Below are 15,857 nucleotides of genomic sequence, written 5' to 3'. Positions count from 1 at the left end.
TATTATATTCGTCAGGGGAGTCGATCATGAATTGCGCTGTAGCAGTCCGCATCGACACGTCAGGCTCGGGTAATGCACATGCATGCGGTTTCTGAGGTTCGGCTTTAGGCATAATTTGATACAGAGGTCGTGTTTGTTGCGGGTTATTAAAGTTTTGCCTATACCACGGATGATTCATTGGGAAATTAAATCGTGCGTTTTGGTTTGGGATTCCAAATTTGAAATTTTGTTGGTTAGGGATACCGAATTTAAAGTTTTGGTTATTAGGTATTCCAAATTTAAAGTTATTTTGGTTGGGGATACCAAATCTAAATCCTTGATTTTGGTTCGGGGGTCGATATCCGAACTGGGGTTTTGGTGTGAATCCGAATTTATTAGGTTGGAATTGTTGGGTAAAAGGATTACGGGACTGTTGTGGAAACGGTCCAAATCCAGCACCGGATGGAATGAATCTGAAATTTTGAGCTGTTCTCGTAAATGGTGTTTGTGAAACTTGTGCGGGTTGAGTTTTGTTCTTATTTTTCGCGTCGTATTGAAATTGGAAATTTACTTCTTCCGTAACTACGCTTAAGGCGTTCTCGAGCGTGTTAGAACCCTTAAGTCGCACCGTCCTAATGAGGTTCTCGGGCAGATTATACATGAACACATTAAGGCAAGTGTTATTGTAAATTATCATTTTCGCGGCCTTAACGCCTTCATCCTGTAATAGATTCACTTTAGCAAACAGAGTGCTTCGCACTTGTTGGATTCGACAACAAAAATCGTGATACGATTCGCCAGATTTAATTTTCATTGATTCCAATTCGATAGCTATACATTCTTCCGACCTTGGGTCACCGAAATGTAGGATTAATAAATCTTTTAAGGAAGACCAAGTGTTCACATCTTGTCTTTCGCTTAGTAAATGTGCTGCTTTGTCTATTAGTCTGCTTGAAATAGCATGAAATACATATTGCGTTTGGTGTGGATTGTCCTGTTGCTGGGCATATGCCGATAATACATACTCAGCTTTATTAATGAATAAATTTAGCAACTGTGGTTCGCCACTGAATTTTGGAATAAGGCTTAGCATTTCGTTTGGAACAAGAGAAATTTGTTGCGTCATTTTTATCTACTTAAAATATAACACAAGACACAAAATACAATAGAAACACAATAAAAACACAATAAAAATACACAAGTAAATGACACAAAATAAGACAATAATATAAATCACTTCAATTATTTCTGTTCAATTATATTTTATTATTTTTCTTTAGAAAATCAGATCACTTAACTACTTTATGCTAATTATCTAAAACATTCGGCGATTGTGACCAAATGTCAGATCCTATCTAAACTATGCTAGCTGTCTAAAACATTCGGCAATTTATGTCCGATTGTCAGACCCTACCTAAATGAGTCTCACAATTAGCTGGAATAGAAAGGGATAAGACAGGATAGTGAAAAAGTCTACTCACAGACCGCTCGATCCCATTTCCTCCTACTAGAGTTGTGCGTTGCCACCGAGAGAGTACTCGTCCTTTGTCTCACGCCGCTTGTCCAAAAGTTATTTATTTGGTTCGTAGAATATCCACCGTACTGTAACCCGTGATAACCGAGTTGCAGGTCTTCTGGGTACAGCTTCTTCCAATAGCGGATATCCTACCGGCTGCGCCACTTAAGTTGCCGCGGAGCGAGGGACTCTTTTTAAAAAGCAAAAATTGAATTTTGAATTTAAACTTTTAATGCGTACTTTACAGTGGTCAACTTAAGACTAAACTTATGAGCTAGTTCTATGATCTAAGAAAGCTATGCAAACAACAATACCTCCCGGTAGTTCGGGCTTATCTATAGCTGAATGCGCAGGACGGATGTTGTTCGTCTGCGCCGGAGGTCTGGGAATGCGCTTCATACAATACTTAGAAAGCTTACGTCGGGACTCTTACAGTACCCGCGGTAGGTCCGGAATACATAACTACCTACTTACCTCCACTCAAACAAAAACGAAACGCGTTCAATAAAAGGTTTTCCAAGTACTTAAATGAGGATTATACTTGCTTGATGCGTAATAATTTAAAGAACACATTGATATTTTTTTGATACCACAGACACAGACTTAACACAGGACAAAAACTACACGGTAAAAAATATAAAAATTCTCATCGTCCCCCTAGCATTAACTCGTTTTTCACAGAGTCCGCTTACCTAACCTGACGATTTGACAGGTCCGGTTTTTTACATAAGCAACTGCCTGTCTCACCTTCCGACCCGCGATGGGAAAACCAGCTCAATACTGGTTAGGTCACATATCCCCGAAAATGCATTTCTGAAGAATGTCAGTTTCCTCACAATGTTTTCCTTCACCGCTGAGCACGTGATAATAATTTATGATCCAAACATGAATTCGAAAACAAATTCGATAATCATTGGTTTAGGCCTAGAGGAGAGGCCAATAAGTTACCTGGGACGCAGAGCGTTGCGCAGGCATTGAACGGTGTAGAGCATCCCGATGCGGGAGATCTGATCAAAAGCGTTGTCGTGTAATCATTTTTTTAACAACATATTCCTTTCTTTCCAGGACCACTTCACCGCCCGGCGAGCCGTTGGTGCGCGCGCCGGCGGCGGGAAAACCGCGATGTCCGCCAGCTATCTCGCGCCTGCGCGTTGAAAAGGTGGAAGGCGGCCTGGCGGTTGCCGGCGTCGTTGTTGCCGCCAACTGTCAGATTGTACTGCCCATATTCGGCTTCTTGTTCATGCTAGTCGGCTGTGTTCTCACTGGTTAGTATTCAACAAAGAGTACTACGTCCATAAAGGGTATTCAACCAAACAGTCCACTATCTCTGTTGTATTAGAACCTTACCGAGTACCCTGATAAATATTAGGAATAAATCTTTATCATACATATTATACATATTATATCGAATCGACCCTCCATTTATAAAAGAAATCATTTTTATAAACATTTTTTAACCAATAACCAGATCGGAACGCATAATCGCAAAAATAATTAAGTCTATGGTTTGATTAAAACAATTCAAATCTCTTCTTTTTCAAACAGCGCGCGTCAAAACTTACGTACATCCTTTTTTTTTTTTTTTTTTGTTTGGTTTTCCCCGAAGGGTAAGGCAAAGGGAACTATGCCCATACAGCCATGTCTGACGTATTTTTTTTCTTGATGATTAATGAAATGATGAAAGGTGATGATGATGAAACCTAAGCCCCCACCCTCGGAGTAGACTCCTACTCCGAACCCCAAACGAATTAACTCAAAAGTCCGCATAAACTTTTGAGTTATGAAGCGGCTTCCTGACACGAAGCGAAAATAGGCAGATACACTTTGTTTATTGAATACTCCAATATAATAACACTCGCGAATGTCTTTCGACTAACTTAATGCGATCATTAACCACAAAACACCACTTCGTATTAATTATTTAGATTATTCAATGAAGAAAGCAACTGTCCCGTTCCCGCCTCCCGCCAAAAACTCCTTACGTACATCCGTTTTTAAAGAGAAAGAAAAATAAGGCTGCCAATTCAATATTTTTTTCTTTATAAAAAAAATGTAATAGTGCTGTAATGAGCTCATAATAACTGTTATTATGTACTACTAAATTATTTTGACTGCTTTTCGTGCGGCATGTTAGTAAATGAAACATAATATTATTACAGCGGCTTCATATCGCGGTTGCGGCGAGAACGAGGAGCCGGATCATTATGCGGCGCGGATCGCGTTCACCGGCAACTCGAGAGTGCTTGGCCCGGTTTGCATCGTCGCTGGCGCCCTTATGACTATCGCTGGTGAGAAACATTGTAAAATTAACTTTTAATGAGAATAAAAACTGCCTATTTTTCCCATCAGGTGTCTCTGCTATTAAGTATTCTCAAATTTTGACAGTTCCCCATACTATTTGGCATACCTATTGCACAGCGTTTGACTGCAAAATCATAGTGTTATATTTATTCCCTAACCACTCTACAGTCGTTGGTAATTATAGCTACCGATTCCAAATTCACCTCAGGAGTCGATGGTAGCTATACTTACCAATAGTCGGGGTTCCGTTAGGGTGACCAATTTTATGGATTAACTAGTTTTACAAGCTAGTATAGATTATAAAATTATACTAGTATTGTGTACTATAAAAATCCTTACTAGGTGGTATTTGCATCTCTTCCCTATGAGTTGGTAACATTAAAAAAACAACTGTCGAAGTCAGACGAGTGTTGGTCGAGTCTACTGTCAATTACTGTGTTTGCGATTGAGTGTTTTAGACAAGAAATATGCCGTAAGTATATAAAATATATTATTTTTATTGATTAGCATACATCTTGAATATATCCTCTACCGTTTTCTACAAAAACCTGAACATTTAAGCCATGATTTTGTTCCAAAAACATTAAGAGAAAAATATCGTATCAAAAAAAACGTCTCTTGACACTAAAATGGAGGCAAATTACGGAATATTACACGACGCATTATATTTTATAATGTTTTAAATATACCACGTTACTTATTAGTTACTCGTGGAAACACATTATTTACCGAAATAAACAATTATTTCAGCAGATGCCCAGGATATTGATTACAGGGTACACCAAATTTGGTCAACTTTCATCATGGTAACTAAACCTACCATCGACTTATCTGGGTTTAAGGGTTCGTACAAACGGAGCGCTAGCGTTATTTTAACTTCAGTTCTAAACAATGACTTTTTTTTCAGAGATGCTATAGTTCAGCTATAGAGAGGACACAGAGAGTAATTACAAAAAAAAAACGAATTACTAAACTGCCAGTAGATGTCCGACAGGAGCTTACGGACAGAAAGCGGCAGGCGCAATTAGATTTAGCAATAAGGCCGCCTTTTGTCTCTAGTGTCTCGATTTATTTGTTTGGTACGTCATTTTGTGCAATCAAGTATATTGTATTGCAAGACTGTAATTTTAAATTCTAATAAAAAATATATACTTTTAAGGTCCGAATGTTAAGTGCTTGGTAAAAAATGTAAATAAAACAAGCATTCAATTATAAATTGGTTTTAGTTCATATTAATAAACCTTAATTTTTCTACTGGTTTTCTTTAATTCCTGAAATCACACACACAAAATGTCTATGTTAATCTTACCCGTTATTGGTAACCATAGTTACCATCGACTTAAAAAGGCAGAAACGCTCAGTGCGAACAGAAACTTAGCGAGGGCGGCCATCTTGGTAAGAATACGGTGTTACAAATAAGTCGTGACCAGGTGTTATATTTATATTTCTTGTGTTTAAACTAAATAACATTAAAATATAATTTGAATACTAGTAAAAAGTGTAAGAAATGCGCTTTCAAATAAAAATTATTACAGTCCCTAGAACATGATACTTTACATGCTATTAACAGGCATGGCTGGGATAACTGAAAAAATGAGCGGATTCTGTCAATTCTAATTGGATTTGAGATAGATTTTATAATGTGATCTTTTTTATTTTTATCTAATTAGAATCATTGCACATCTGGCTTGCTGTTTCTGAATTTTCTTTATTATAGCCACAGTAGTTTTTGAGTTACAAGCCTATTTATAACACGCCACGATATCGCCCACCGAACGCCGCGCAAGTTCGAAATGCCTGGACTGTTGAGGCTAGATTTGCTAGTGCGCCTGGACTGTCAAGTGGCTAAAGACCGGAAAGAAGAAAACTTAGAAAAAGTTATTATCAAACAAAACTGCATTTTTCCAACTGGTTGTTTTTCTTTTTTTGTAACTCATCGGCAAGGGTCGCCAATGTGGTGATGGGGCTTGGAAGAGATTGTTCAAATTAATAAATCCTTTGGATATCGGGTTACACGTGTTTATTAAGACATGATACAATGCAGAATGCCCTCTTACATCGAATACAATGTATAGATTGCATACAGACCCTAAATATGGTGCGATTAATATAAACAAAGGGTGCCTCACTACACTTCAGACGGGATACACTCCACGTTGCTCTACATTATATAGCAATTTATCGCGAATTTTAGCTGAACAGTATGGAAAACTGTCAAAATTTAGGAACACTCAACAGTCCTGTCACCCACTTTTGGGTTTCTGGTTTTTATCTCCATTAAGAACTAGTTTTTTGAAGCTAGTTTCAATTTTAACGAGTAGATTTTAAGTTTCATCTATTAATGGTGATCACATTTACTATGAATTATTTACTGATAAAAAGCTCTTAACCGGTTCATAAAAAATACATAATCATTGTGTTTTCTTTTCTAGGCGTCGTCTTATGCATATTAATGAGGGCCGCTCAGCGCCGGCAACGTCGATTAGCTTTCCACTGTCCAATTCACGGAGACTTCTATCCTCTTAGTCCTCAGAATAGCAGAAAGTATTCACGTAAGTCGAACGTTTTAGTATCATTTTCGACAATCATTTAAAATACACACATTGTTTATTAAAGATATGTCGTGTCGTTTGCCAACAGTTTGTGAACTGCAAACGTGACTCGCGGATTTCTTATTAATAATAATTTACTGTTTTGCACCTGCCTCACAGTTTTTGTCGCTCTGCAGGTAGTCCAAGCGGCCTTTGGCGCTGGTTGCGCAGCTGGTTGGGCATGGTAGAGGAAGGTGAGACCCCGCGGTGTCCACGCTCAGCGGAACCCGCCTCACCGGCGCGTGCCGATGCACCGTGTCCCCCTCCCTTACCCTTCCTCGTGCCGTCTGACTCTGTCGTGTAAGTTTATTTATAGGTGTTTATTAATAATTCAACTCACCCACGTGGACTTGTTACGTGTAGCTGTACTCGGATAAAATTATTGTTTTATTACATGAGAGACGTGTTTACCACATGGTGTGCAATAAATATTTTGACTTTGACTTTGAGACGAAAAGATAGTCAAAGCAGTGATAAAAAAAAAGTTTTAGATTACTGTACAATGTATTTTATCTTTTTTCAGGGGTATGGCGTCGGTGTTAGGAGCTCCTCTCAGCCCAGAACAAACGTTTGGGTCCATCAAGTCGCTAGCTATATCGAGGGAAGTCGCCAGCTTTCCTCTTTCACGATCGCCGACTCCTCCACCTTTGAGGTGAGCATATATTTATTTATGCTCAAATTGCGAGCATCCTTTAGTTAGATACTGTAATCCCTGATGAGGTGGGTAAGGTCATTAGTAATCAAAGACAACTTGCTGCAACTGTTGATACGATACGAAGTCCTAAGATAAATACGCAGAGCCTTATGATGACAAGAGATCGCCTATCGTTAGAAAGCCCCTTTTTTGCAATCTCCATTGTAGGATTTTACTATATGCCCGGGAAGACAAGTAGCTGAACGCGTTCTACGTTTGTATTCGCTCCCAGTCGAGCATATAATAATTCTTTCGTTAGTTTTTCTACTTAACTACGAGTATTTAGTTAATCTTAGTATATACGTCCTAATAATATCTTAAATCGATTGTTGCAGCTGTCCTCCATTCAAAGAAGATTCAAGAATTCCCGATGACAACATACCGAACGCAATAACATCGCCTGGAGACTTTGACTGCGGCTCACCAACATGCAACTATCGAGTAGTCGAGTGTAAACTCACCACCACAGACGAAATACGCCGAAGTGCCCCCGCCACGATAGGCATACATAAGATCTCAGAAAACAGGCATACCAGACCTGCCACAGTTTCTATAACTATACCTGACGAAGGCAAGGGCTAAAATTACTAGATATAGAGTCATTAGATAATTTTACATAATTAAAAAAATATATTATGGTCAAAGAGGAAGGAATTAAGAGAATGTGTTGGATTTATATTTGGCAACAGATTGGTAGAAAATGAACTGTTTTATTTTTAAGTGTGAATAAAATTACAACCTTATTGTAAATACATCGTAAACGAGATTTTCATCCCGCTGTAAATCCACAATAAATGCTTGTTCAAATTTGATCTCTGCTCAATAATCACTTTCGTCTTCCGCTACCTATCGCTCATATTAGTAGACACTCCTTCATTTGGAAATAGTTATAAAGGATACATCAATAATGTTCTTTATTTATTAACACTTCTTCGTCTTTTTGCTAATTACCAAGTTTGCAATTTCTATAGGTACTCAACCCCATTGTACAATCACAGAATCACTAATGAACTTAAATAATTGTTCATTAATGTATGTTTAATGTAGATAAGAAAATGTAATCCTATATACTTACTTAATATTAATAACAATGTAACTTTTTGTCACTATTAGCAATATTTTGCGCCAAATATGTAATTGTGTGTTTGATTGCAACTTTGTGTTAGAGCAAGGAGAAGAGAAATGTGGCAATTAAAATGTATTTATCTTCCTTCAGTCCTTCTCTGTTAAGCAATTATTGATCATAAGTATGAGACAGTGTTGTAATGCTCACTATGGTGGCATTCTAGTCGTATCGCTCGATATCATTTATTTAATGTATTGTAGGGGAAAGTAAACGAATAAACACTACGTTGTTGGCTCAGTAGGATAACCCTTTACTTCTACATGATATAGAAATTTGTCCATTGCGTTCATTTAAATTTAGCGTAAGTTTATTATTATAAGAGTACATGAATCCTGTACCCTAGTTTTTATAGTTCCGAAATGTGATATTTTTCATTTATTTTACACAATATCATGTACGTTGTACAAACAGTTTGAATACGTTTATTTCATTTATATTCGTTATTGGATCATTATCATTATTTTGATTAATGAGCCAAATAAGATGCCAAAATGTACATTTCATCGCGTCCATGATTGAGTATGTGTATGGTTGCTTTGTTTATGGATACATTGAATCAATAATTGTGCTCACAAAAGACAATTTAGTAGGAGGCAAGAATGTAGATAATATAACTATTATAATGTTGTAGATCACGCATATAAATTATTAGAGATTATGGTAGGTCATATATTATAATATTAACAATTTATAAGTTTGTGATGAAGGCATTTATTGGCCAAGTTATTCGAAATTATAGGAAATGTAATTTTTTATAATCATTAGTTAAGTGCCACGCCTAAGTAAGCTATTATTAATAGTAAACTTAATTAAGCTTATTTAATACTGTTATTATTATAAGAACGAAATGAAATACAAATTTTGAGTTAAAACATTATTTTTTATTCTCAATAATAGTAAATTCAAACACAACATACCTATTTATGGCCCACTACGGGGTCTGCGTCTCGTACCCCTTAACCGAAAGCTCCCCGAATACTCCATACAAGAATATGAATAGAAGTATGAGAATACTTAGGGTGCGTGACTATGAGATACAGTCCATGCCTGCCCTCTCTGGGTCTTATTTTAAGCGCTTATTTACTAACCAATCGAGCATTTGGATCGTACAGTAAAATATAGCTCATCGGTGGGCGGGGCCCCGATTTTGCTATACATTTTATACCTATAAGTACCCGGTGAATCACGGTAATGTAACTAATAGGGTTTTATCAGAAATAAATCATTATCTAGATCTTGCTTGTTATCCTTATTGGCATGCGAAATAACACAAAGAAAATCTTTCGTACTTACTTATCCGTGACGTCTTATTTATTTATATTTGGCGACTTATGGTTCTGCCCACCGCCGCAAAGATTAATGTTCTTTGCCAGTGTAGTGGAAAAATTATAACTCCTGGTTTATCGAAAGAAAAATGAATTTTATTATTCTTCTGATTATATAAAACAAAAAATGCTAAAAGTTATGTGTACAAAAAGCAGTATTTATGTTAAAACACAATTACTCTCACTAACGCATTCACTTGATTTTACCCGGGAAAATAGTGAAGTAACTGTGATAACGTAACGCTTATAACGAAATACTAGTGTAGTGTAGTCTATAGGCCGCCTTACCAATTATTTTTCACACTGGCAGGTATTCGTGTCGCCGCCATCTTGAATAAAATCTCTCGGTGGCATAAAGTGTATTTCCAAATAAAAATTTTCATGAAAATAAATGGTCGCTTCAAAAATTTAAACAATTTATAAAAACTACATCAATTTATAAATCACGTTTCTTATAGACTTTATCCATTTTAAGTTACTTCAAAATTTAAAAAGATCATTTATAAAACAAATCAGCTGTTATACGTCAATTGAGATCGATGTCAACAAAATTATATAATTTTGTTTAGAAAAACAGTGCAGTCTCCTTTTTTGAGTGTCATTTTGAAATTGGCAAACATGCAGATTCACTCAAATGTTTTCTTGGACAAATTGATAAAGTAGATGTGTTCAAAAAAGGCTCACAACATTGGCTACTTATTTGTGGATTTTTGTATAATGTAGTCCAAAATAATTCTAGTTATGGATCAAAACAATATAATAGAGTGCGGTGGTTTTTATTTTATACATAATTTTGACTCGGGGAACCTCGGACATGTAGAGAGAGTGCCCACAGAACTGATTGGTAAGTCGACGCTTGCTTGTTTTGTGTTAGAAATACAAAGTCCAAGGAGTAGTTTCTTATTGGTGCCAACCAGACGCCCTTCTCTGTCTTAAACAATTTATGGCTTGCAATGCTATTGTTTCTAATTACACACATGGACAGGACATATGAATAAATCAAACTAACTGTAGCAGCTATATTGGCCTTCCTTTGTCTGAAAAAAATACAAAAAAATGTTATAAAAAAAATATACAACTTAATGAGTAAATATGGAGATAATGATCAGAACATATTCTTTGACACCTAGGATTATATAGGTTGTCAATCATAAGCATTTGTACCTGAATTCCCACTAATACAATACAAAGTAGGTTGCATTAAAAACTTGTTTACAGTTCCTAGTGTGGTGAACCAAAAGGCGAATACGATAGAGACCCCGGACTATGAGTTCAATCTGTGGACGCGGCCAGACTGTGCGGGCACAGAGTTTGAGAATGGGAATCGGACCTGGTTCTACTTCGGGATTCAGGCCAGTGAGCCTAATGTACTGGTTAGTTCACCTATTTTAGTTTGTTAAATTATTTATTGGTGTGTCCGCTGTTTCATCTGATGGTAAAAGAATAGGGAGCCATACTGAGGAAAACTGTTCTAGAACTGTTGATGAAAGTATTGATAAGACACACTCTAGTGTCTTTGAACAAATCTAGCAATAATATAAATATATTTTCATTTACTAAGAAAATGAATAATTAGGTAACTACCTATATTTAAAAAACAAAAAGACTAGTAGTTTGCACTGCTACATAATATAAAGTAATTAATAAATTACCATTATATTTTCATTTATTAATTTCATACATATAAATACAATCCATTCTTCTTGACCAACTAGATTGTGGGCTTTCTTATTGAAGTTTGTTTCAATAAGACTAAATCACACAATCAACCAATAATGTTACTTAAAAATAAAGAAAGTGTTTATTATAAGAGGATACCACAGTAGCAATACAAAAACAGTAGGGTAAAAAAAACTTACGCAAAATTTCACATTAACAGAAACGTAAATAGAAAAGAAAACCTATGACGTCACAGTGTGTTTTTTCTTAGTAATTTTGTGTTTTGATGTTTAGTAAAACGTAACTGATTTGACTAGTTGGAAACCAGCCTATTCTGGATTTACGATGACTGACTGGTTGAATATTAGGCATAGGCTATCCCAGCCGGGACCTTAAACCTCAATCTGCAGCAGCTCCCATTTTACATGGGTAGCCTTTTCATTCAATGTGTGTGGTAAGTGTTCGGCGGGGTAAACTTTCACAAAGGTTTTTAGAAAGGATTGTGAAAGCATACAGGGCCGAGCCTGGCTTTTGCTGCCCAGTTTACACTGACTTTCAAGTTCACAATTAAGCCGCGTTTTCCACACTTCTATCCTCCTAAATCCTTCCTCCTTATAAATCCTTATAAATGAATACAGTGTAATATCTCTGCTTTCTCGATTGCTTAACTTTGTGGACATAGATATAGCTTCACATGAACTTGACAGCATCTGTCAACTATTAAGAAATTCGTATTCCGCACGAAATCCACATCTTACAATACAGTACCTCACATCTCACCTTACCTATACATAATATTCAAAGAAACTCAACGGCTTCATAATATTGTAGTGACTAACTGCCGTATCTGCAATTTTCGGTGAAACTGATTTGCACCTTTTGTAATTGTCAATGAAACACAAATCAATTTACCAAAAAAAAGATATGCGACGGTTAGTCAGGAGAGGGACGAAATGTTATTTTTACTGGGTTCTGGTGAGAGCCTTAGCGATCAACGGGAACTCGTGGATGCCTTCCGAAACAAATCTTCAACAAGTGACGTTAAAAGAAAACCTTCACCAATTGATCCTTAAAATAAAATATCGTAGCGTACAGTGTGTCTTATCTTTTGGATCACAAATTAAAATAGATTAAAGGCCTTTCAACCATGAGTTGGCAAGAATGACGCTACAAAGGAGTGTCACCGCTCTCAGTGGTTTACAGGCTTGCCACTCCGCATCCACATCCTCACTTGCAGAGTTATCCAACTTAAGTTCAGTATATAAAATACGGTAACATGGATGCTAACACAGTTGCCTTGACCGTTACAGACGGCGATACGGCTCACCACCCATCACGTTGGTTAGTTGGTGGTTCATCATGCGATGGCTGGTCTCTGTCAATCTCAGTTGGAAATATAGTCGTGAGGTTATATTTATGGTTGTTTCCGTCGTAGGTGCGGCTGAACCTGATCAACCTGAACAAACAGGGCAAGATGTACAACCAGGGCATGGCTCCGGTGACGCGCACGCTGCCTGGCAAGCCTCAGTGGGAGCGGATTCGCGATCGCCCTGTCCACTCGGTAACTATACATACGAGCGGGAGTCACTGCTGACAGCATCCCCATAGCACTATCCCGTTTTCACAGGGTCCGCATACCAAACCACATCATCCCCATAGCATTATCCCGTTTTTCACAGGGTCCGTTTGCCTAACCTGAAGATTTGACAGGTCCGGTTTTTTACATAAGCGATTGCCTGTCTGACCTTCCAACCCGCGAGAAAACCAGCCCAATGCACGTTAGGTCACATACCTCCGAAAATGCATTTCTTGAGAATGTGGGTTTCCTCACGATGTTTTCCTTCACCGCTGAGCACTTGATAATTATTTATGATCCAAACATGAATTCGAAAACAAATTGGACAATCATTGGTTTGGGCCTGTGCTGTATTCGAACCCGTGACCTCAAAGTGAGAGGCAAGAGTTCAGTTTACCAACTGGTAAACCTAAATCTGTAGCTTCCGGGTTAGAGCCCTCAGAGCTCCTCATTTGTCCGGCCAAATAATGTTGTTGTTGTTGGCCTCTCAAAGGCCAAAAGATGTTGAAGCTGCCATCTGAGGCATGCGTACAGTAAGTCAGGTCAAAAAAGGACCTGCATCCGGTAGTGTCTTGACCGGATTAGAATCCCTTGGAAGACAAAATCTTCTATCGATGTTCTTTATGGAACATTCGAATCATTTTGAATTCTCCCTTGGCGTACAGACGGACGACAACACGTTTACACTGACGTTCAAATACCGGACGTCGGACAACGTGAAGGCGACCACGTTCTTTGCGTTCACGTACCCGTTCTCGTTCGCGGAGCTCCAGATCGCGCTCAACTCCATCGACATGAAGATGTTGCCGCTGCCGCCGCCGCAGTCGCCCGACGACATCTACTATTACCGGGAGTGTCTCATCTACTCGCTTGAAGGTACCATTCTACGTCTTCTATCGTGTGGGTTGTACTGTAGACGACAGGTCGACATGGCAATTCTCTAGTAACGTGACGTTTTCAATATCGATATATTTTTATTATGTATGTAACAAAATGTGAATAAAATAATACCACGTTTTCATTTAAGTTAATATTTATTCATCTGAATCATCTAACGTATCGCTACAAAAACTTTGTAACAATTATTTTTCCGTTCAATGTCACAATTTTCTAACACTTTTCTAGCTAGTTCTCGAGCTTGAGAGTGAATTATTGGTTTTTTTGCTTGAACACGCGACGAAGATGCAACCGTAGCCATTTTTAAAACACAATAGTAATAAATTATGTGAGCGAGATTATAATCGATAAACGCGGTCGATACGGACTCGTGCGACACTAAGACTAAGACGCCGCGGGGACTGTGCGGGTGTGCGGGGCGACCCCGCCTCCGCGGCTCACCTCATGCCCCGATTGCCATGTCGACCTGTCGTCAACATTAGGTGGATTATTGAGCACCAAAGGCCCATACCATTCACCACACTATTCATGTTGACTCTTTATTGACTATACCTCTTTCTTTCATTCTTTATTAGTGGGCTTGGGTCCCGGGTTTGAATCCCGGTGGGTACTTACCACAAGAATCACTTAGTAATCTTTGTGACAAGGAGAACTATATATTATATGGTTAGGACATTGCAGATCACCCGATTGTCCAAAAGTAAGATGATCTAATTCGGAAGGCACATTAGCTGTCGATCCCGACTACTATTTACGACCACTTCTACTTTAGTTAACTGCTCAATAATTCACACACGAGAGAAGAATTATATAATTCTTTATTGTTTTACAAGCTGTTCCATGCATATCTACCTACGTAATTGGGTCGTGTACTAGGTTCAAGATAAATTATAAAATTCTGATTTCTAAATAAAGACAGATCTAAAACTAACAAAAAACATTTTATATATTAAACTAATTTATGAATTTTAATCAAGAAAAAAGTAATAATAAGTCCGACATTTTATCACGTTTTTCTAAGATGTCACAGTGTGCTTTTTCATACAAATTCCACAGTAATTTTCTGTTTCGACATTTAGAAAAAAGTAACTGTTTTGAATAGTAACTATTATATGTATTGTTTTATAATTATATATTATATTACGACCTTGTATTTTACAGTTTCGCAATAAGGGATTCTAATTGTAGAAGAATACTGTAATTAGCTTCTTACATTTTAGGCAATACGTATTACAAGACGACCAAATCAATCAAAATTCAATTTAAACACTTTAAAGTCATCGTTAACCTGCCGTAACTATCGGGTCAAACAATCGTGCCGTGTCAAATCGATGGTATCAAGGAATTTTCTCCTTTAGCCACATTGTATGCTTCGGCGAACCAAACATTTAAATACTTAGTAGTTGATTTCTCTTAATTGATTTTAATTAAGATCTTCATCAGAGGAGCTCGGTGGCACAGCGGTAAAAGCGCTCGGTCTGCGATTGTTGAAGTTAAGCAACATTCGCAATGGCCGGTCATAGGATAAGTGACCACAAAAAAAAGTTTTCATCTCGAGCTCCTCCGTGCTTCGGAAGGCACGTTAAGCCGTTGGTCCCGGCTGCATTAGCAGTCGTTAATAAACATCAATCCGCCCTGGGCCCGCGTGATGGTTTAAGGCCCGATCTCCCTATCCATCCATATGGAAGGCCCGTGCCCCAGCAGTGGGGACTTTAATGGGCCGATGATGATGAAGAGCTTCATATGCTTCTTGAAATGAAATAAACTAAGAGTAATGTTTCTCCTCGTTCAGGACGGCGGGTAGATCTGCTAACAATAACGTCACACCACGGGCTGACGTCGGAGCGAGAGGAGAGGCTCAAGCACTTGTTCCCTGAGAATCAGGACAGACCGTTCAAGTTCAACAACAAGAAGGTAAACAGGACATGTTCAATATGTTGTTTAATGTCTTATTATAATGCGTTTCAGATAAAAGCCCAGGTTCGTCAAGTAAAAGCCCAGGAGTCAAATATTAGGCATTTATCCTCAGAATTAAAACACATAATAACGGGTTCTTACCGCGTTTAAAGCAGGGATATGTGACTCCCGATATTTCGACACTGTTGCAAGTGCTGTTACAGTGCCGAAATATCGTGTATGATAATAATCGCGTAAACTTAAAACAATTTATCCTCAGAGACTCGCAATACACAA

At 37.8% G+C, this 15,857-nt stretch overlaps 3 protein-coding genes across 10 annotated transcripts in view; all 3 read left to right on the top strand.

Moving 5' to 3' along the window:
• The window catches only part of LOC126369413 (uncharacterized), a 137,359-nt gene extending 128,280 nt beyond the window's left edge, over window positions 1–9,079 (top strand). For all 5 annotated transcript variants that reach the window (XM_050013820.1, XM_050013822.1, XM_050013818.1 and 2 more), the window contains 6 exons: window positions 2,561–2,760; window positions 3,655–3,783; window positions 6,229–6,348; window positions 6,525–6,687; window positions 6,911–7,039; window positions 7,417–9,079. In XM_050013820.1, coding sequence (XP_049869777.1) covers window positions 2,561–2,760; window positions 3,655–3,783; window positions 6,229–6,348; window positions 6,525–6,687; window positions 6,911–7,039; window positions 7,417–7,663 — 988 coding nt within the window. In that variant the 3' untranslated portion in view covers window positions 7,664–9,079. The remainder of the gene's footprint in view (window positions 1–2,560; window positions 2,761–3,654; window positions 3,784–6,228; window positions 6,349–6,524; window positions 6,688–6,910; window positions 7,040–7,416) is intronic.
• LOC126369432 (peroxiredoxin-4-like) overlaps window positions 1–15,857 on the top strand; it is a 196,628-nt gene that overhangs the window by 78,651 nt on the left and 102,120 nt on the right. The window lies entirely within an intron of this gene.
• Window positions 9,857–15,857, top strand: part of LOC126369370 (cytosolic carboxypeptidase-like protein 5) — a 30,418-nt gene continuing 24,417 nt past the window's right edge. For all 4 annotated transcript variants that reach the window (XM_050013734.1, XM_050013732.1, XM_050013733.1 and 1 more), the window contains exons 1-5: window positions 9,857–10,376; window positions 10,751–10,905; window positions 12,627–12,752; window positions 13,433–13,643; window positions 15,457–15,578. In XM_050013734.1, the coding sequence (XP_049869691.1) occupies window positions 10,274–10,376; window positions 10,751–10,905; window positions 12,627–12,752; window positions 13,433–13,643; window positions 15,457–15,578 (717 nt within the window). In that variant the 5' untranslated portion in view covers window positions 9,857–10,273. The remainder of the gene's footprint in view (window positions 10,377–10,750; window positions 10,906–12,626; window positions 12,753–13,432; window positions 13,644–15,456; window positions 15,579–15,857) is intronic.

The sequence above is a fragment of the Pectinophora gossypiella genome, chromosome 9, assembly GCF_024362695.1.
Source record: "Pectinophora gossypiella chromosome 9, ilPecGoss1.1, whole genome shotgun sequence".
In the NCBI taxonomy this organism is placed as follows: Eukaryota; Metazoa; Arthropoda; class Insecta; order Lepidoptera; family Gelechiidae; genus Pectinophora; species Pectinophora gossypiella.
This window is presented reverse-complemented; position numbering and strand designations above follow the sequence as displayed.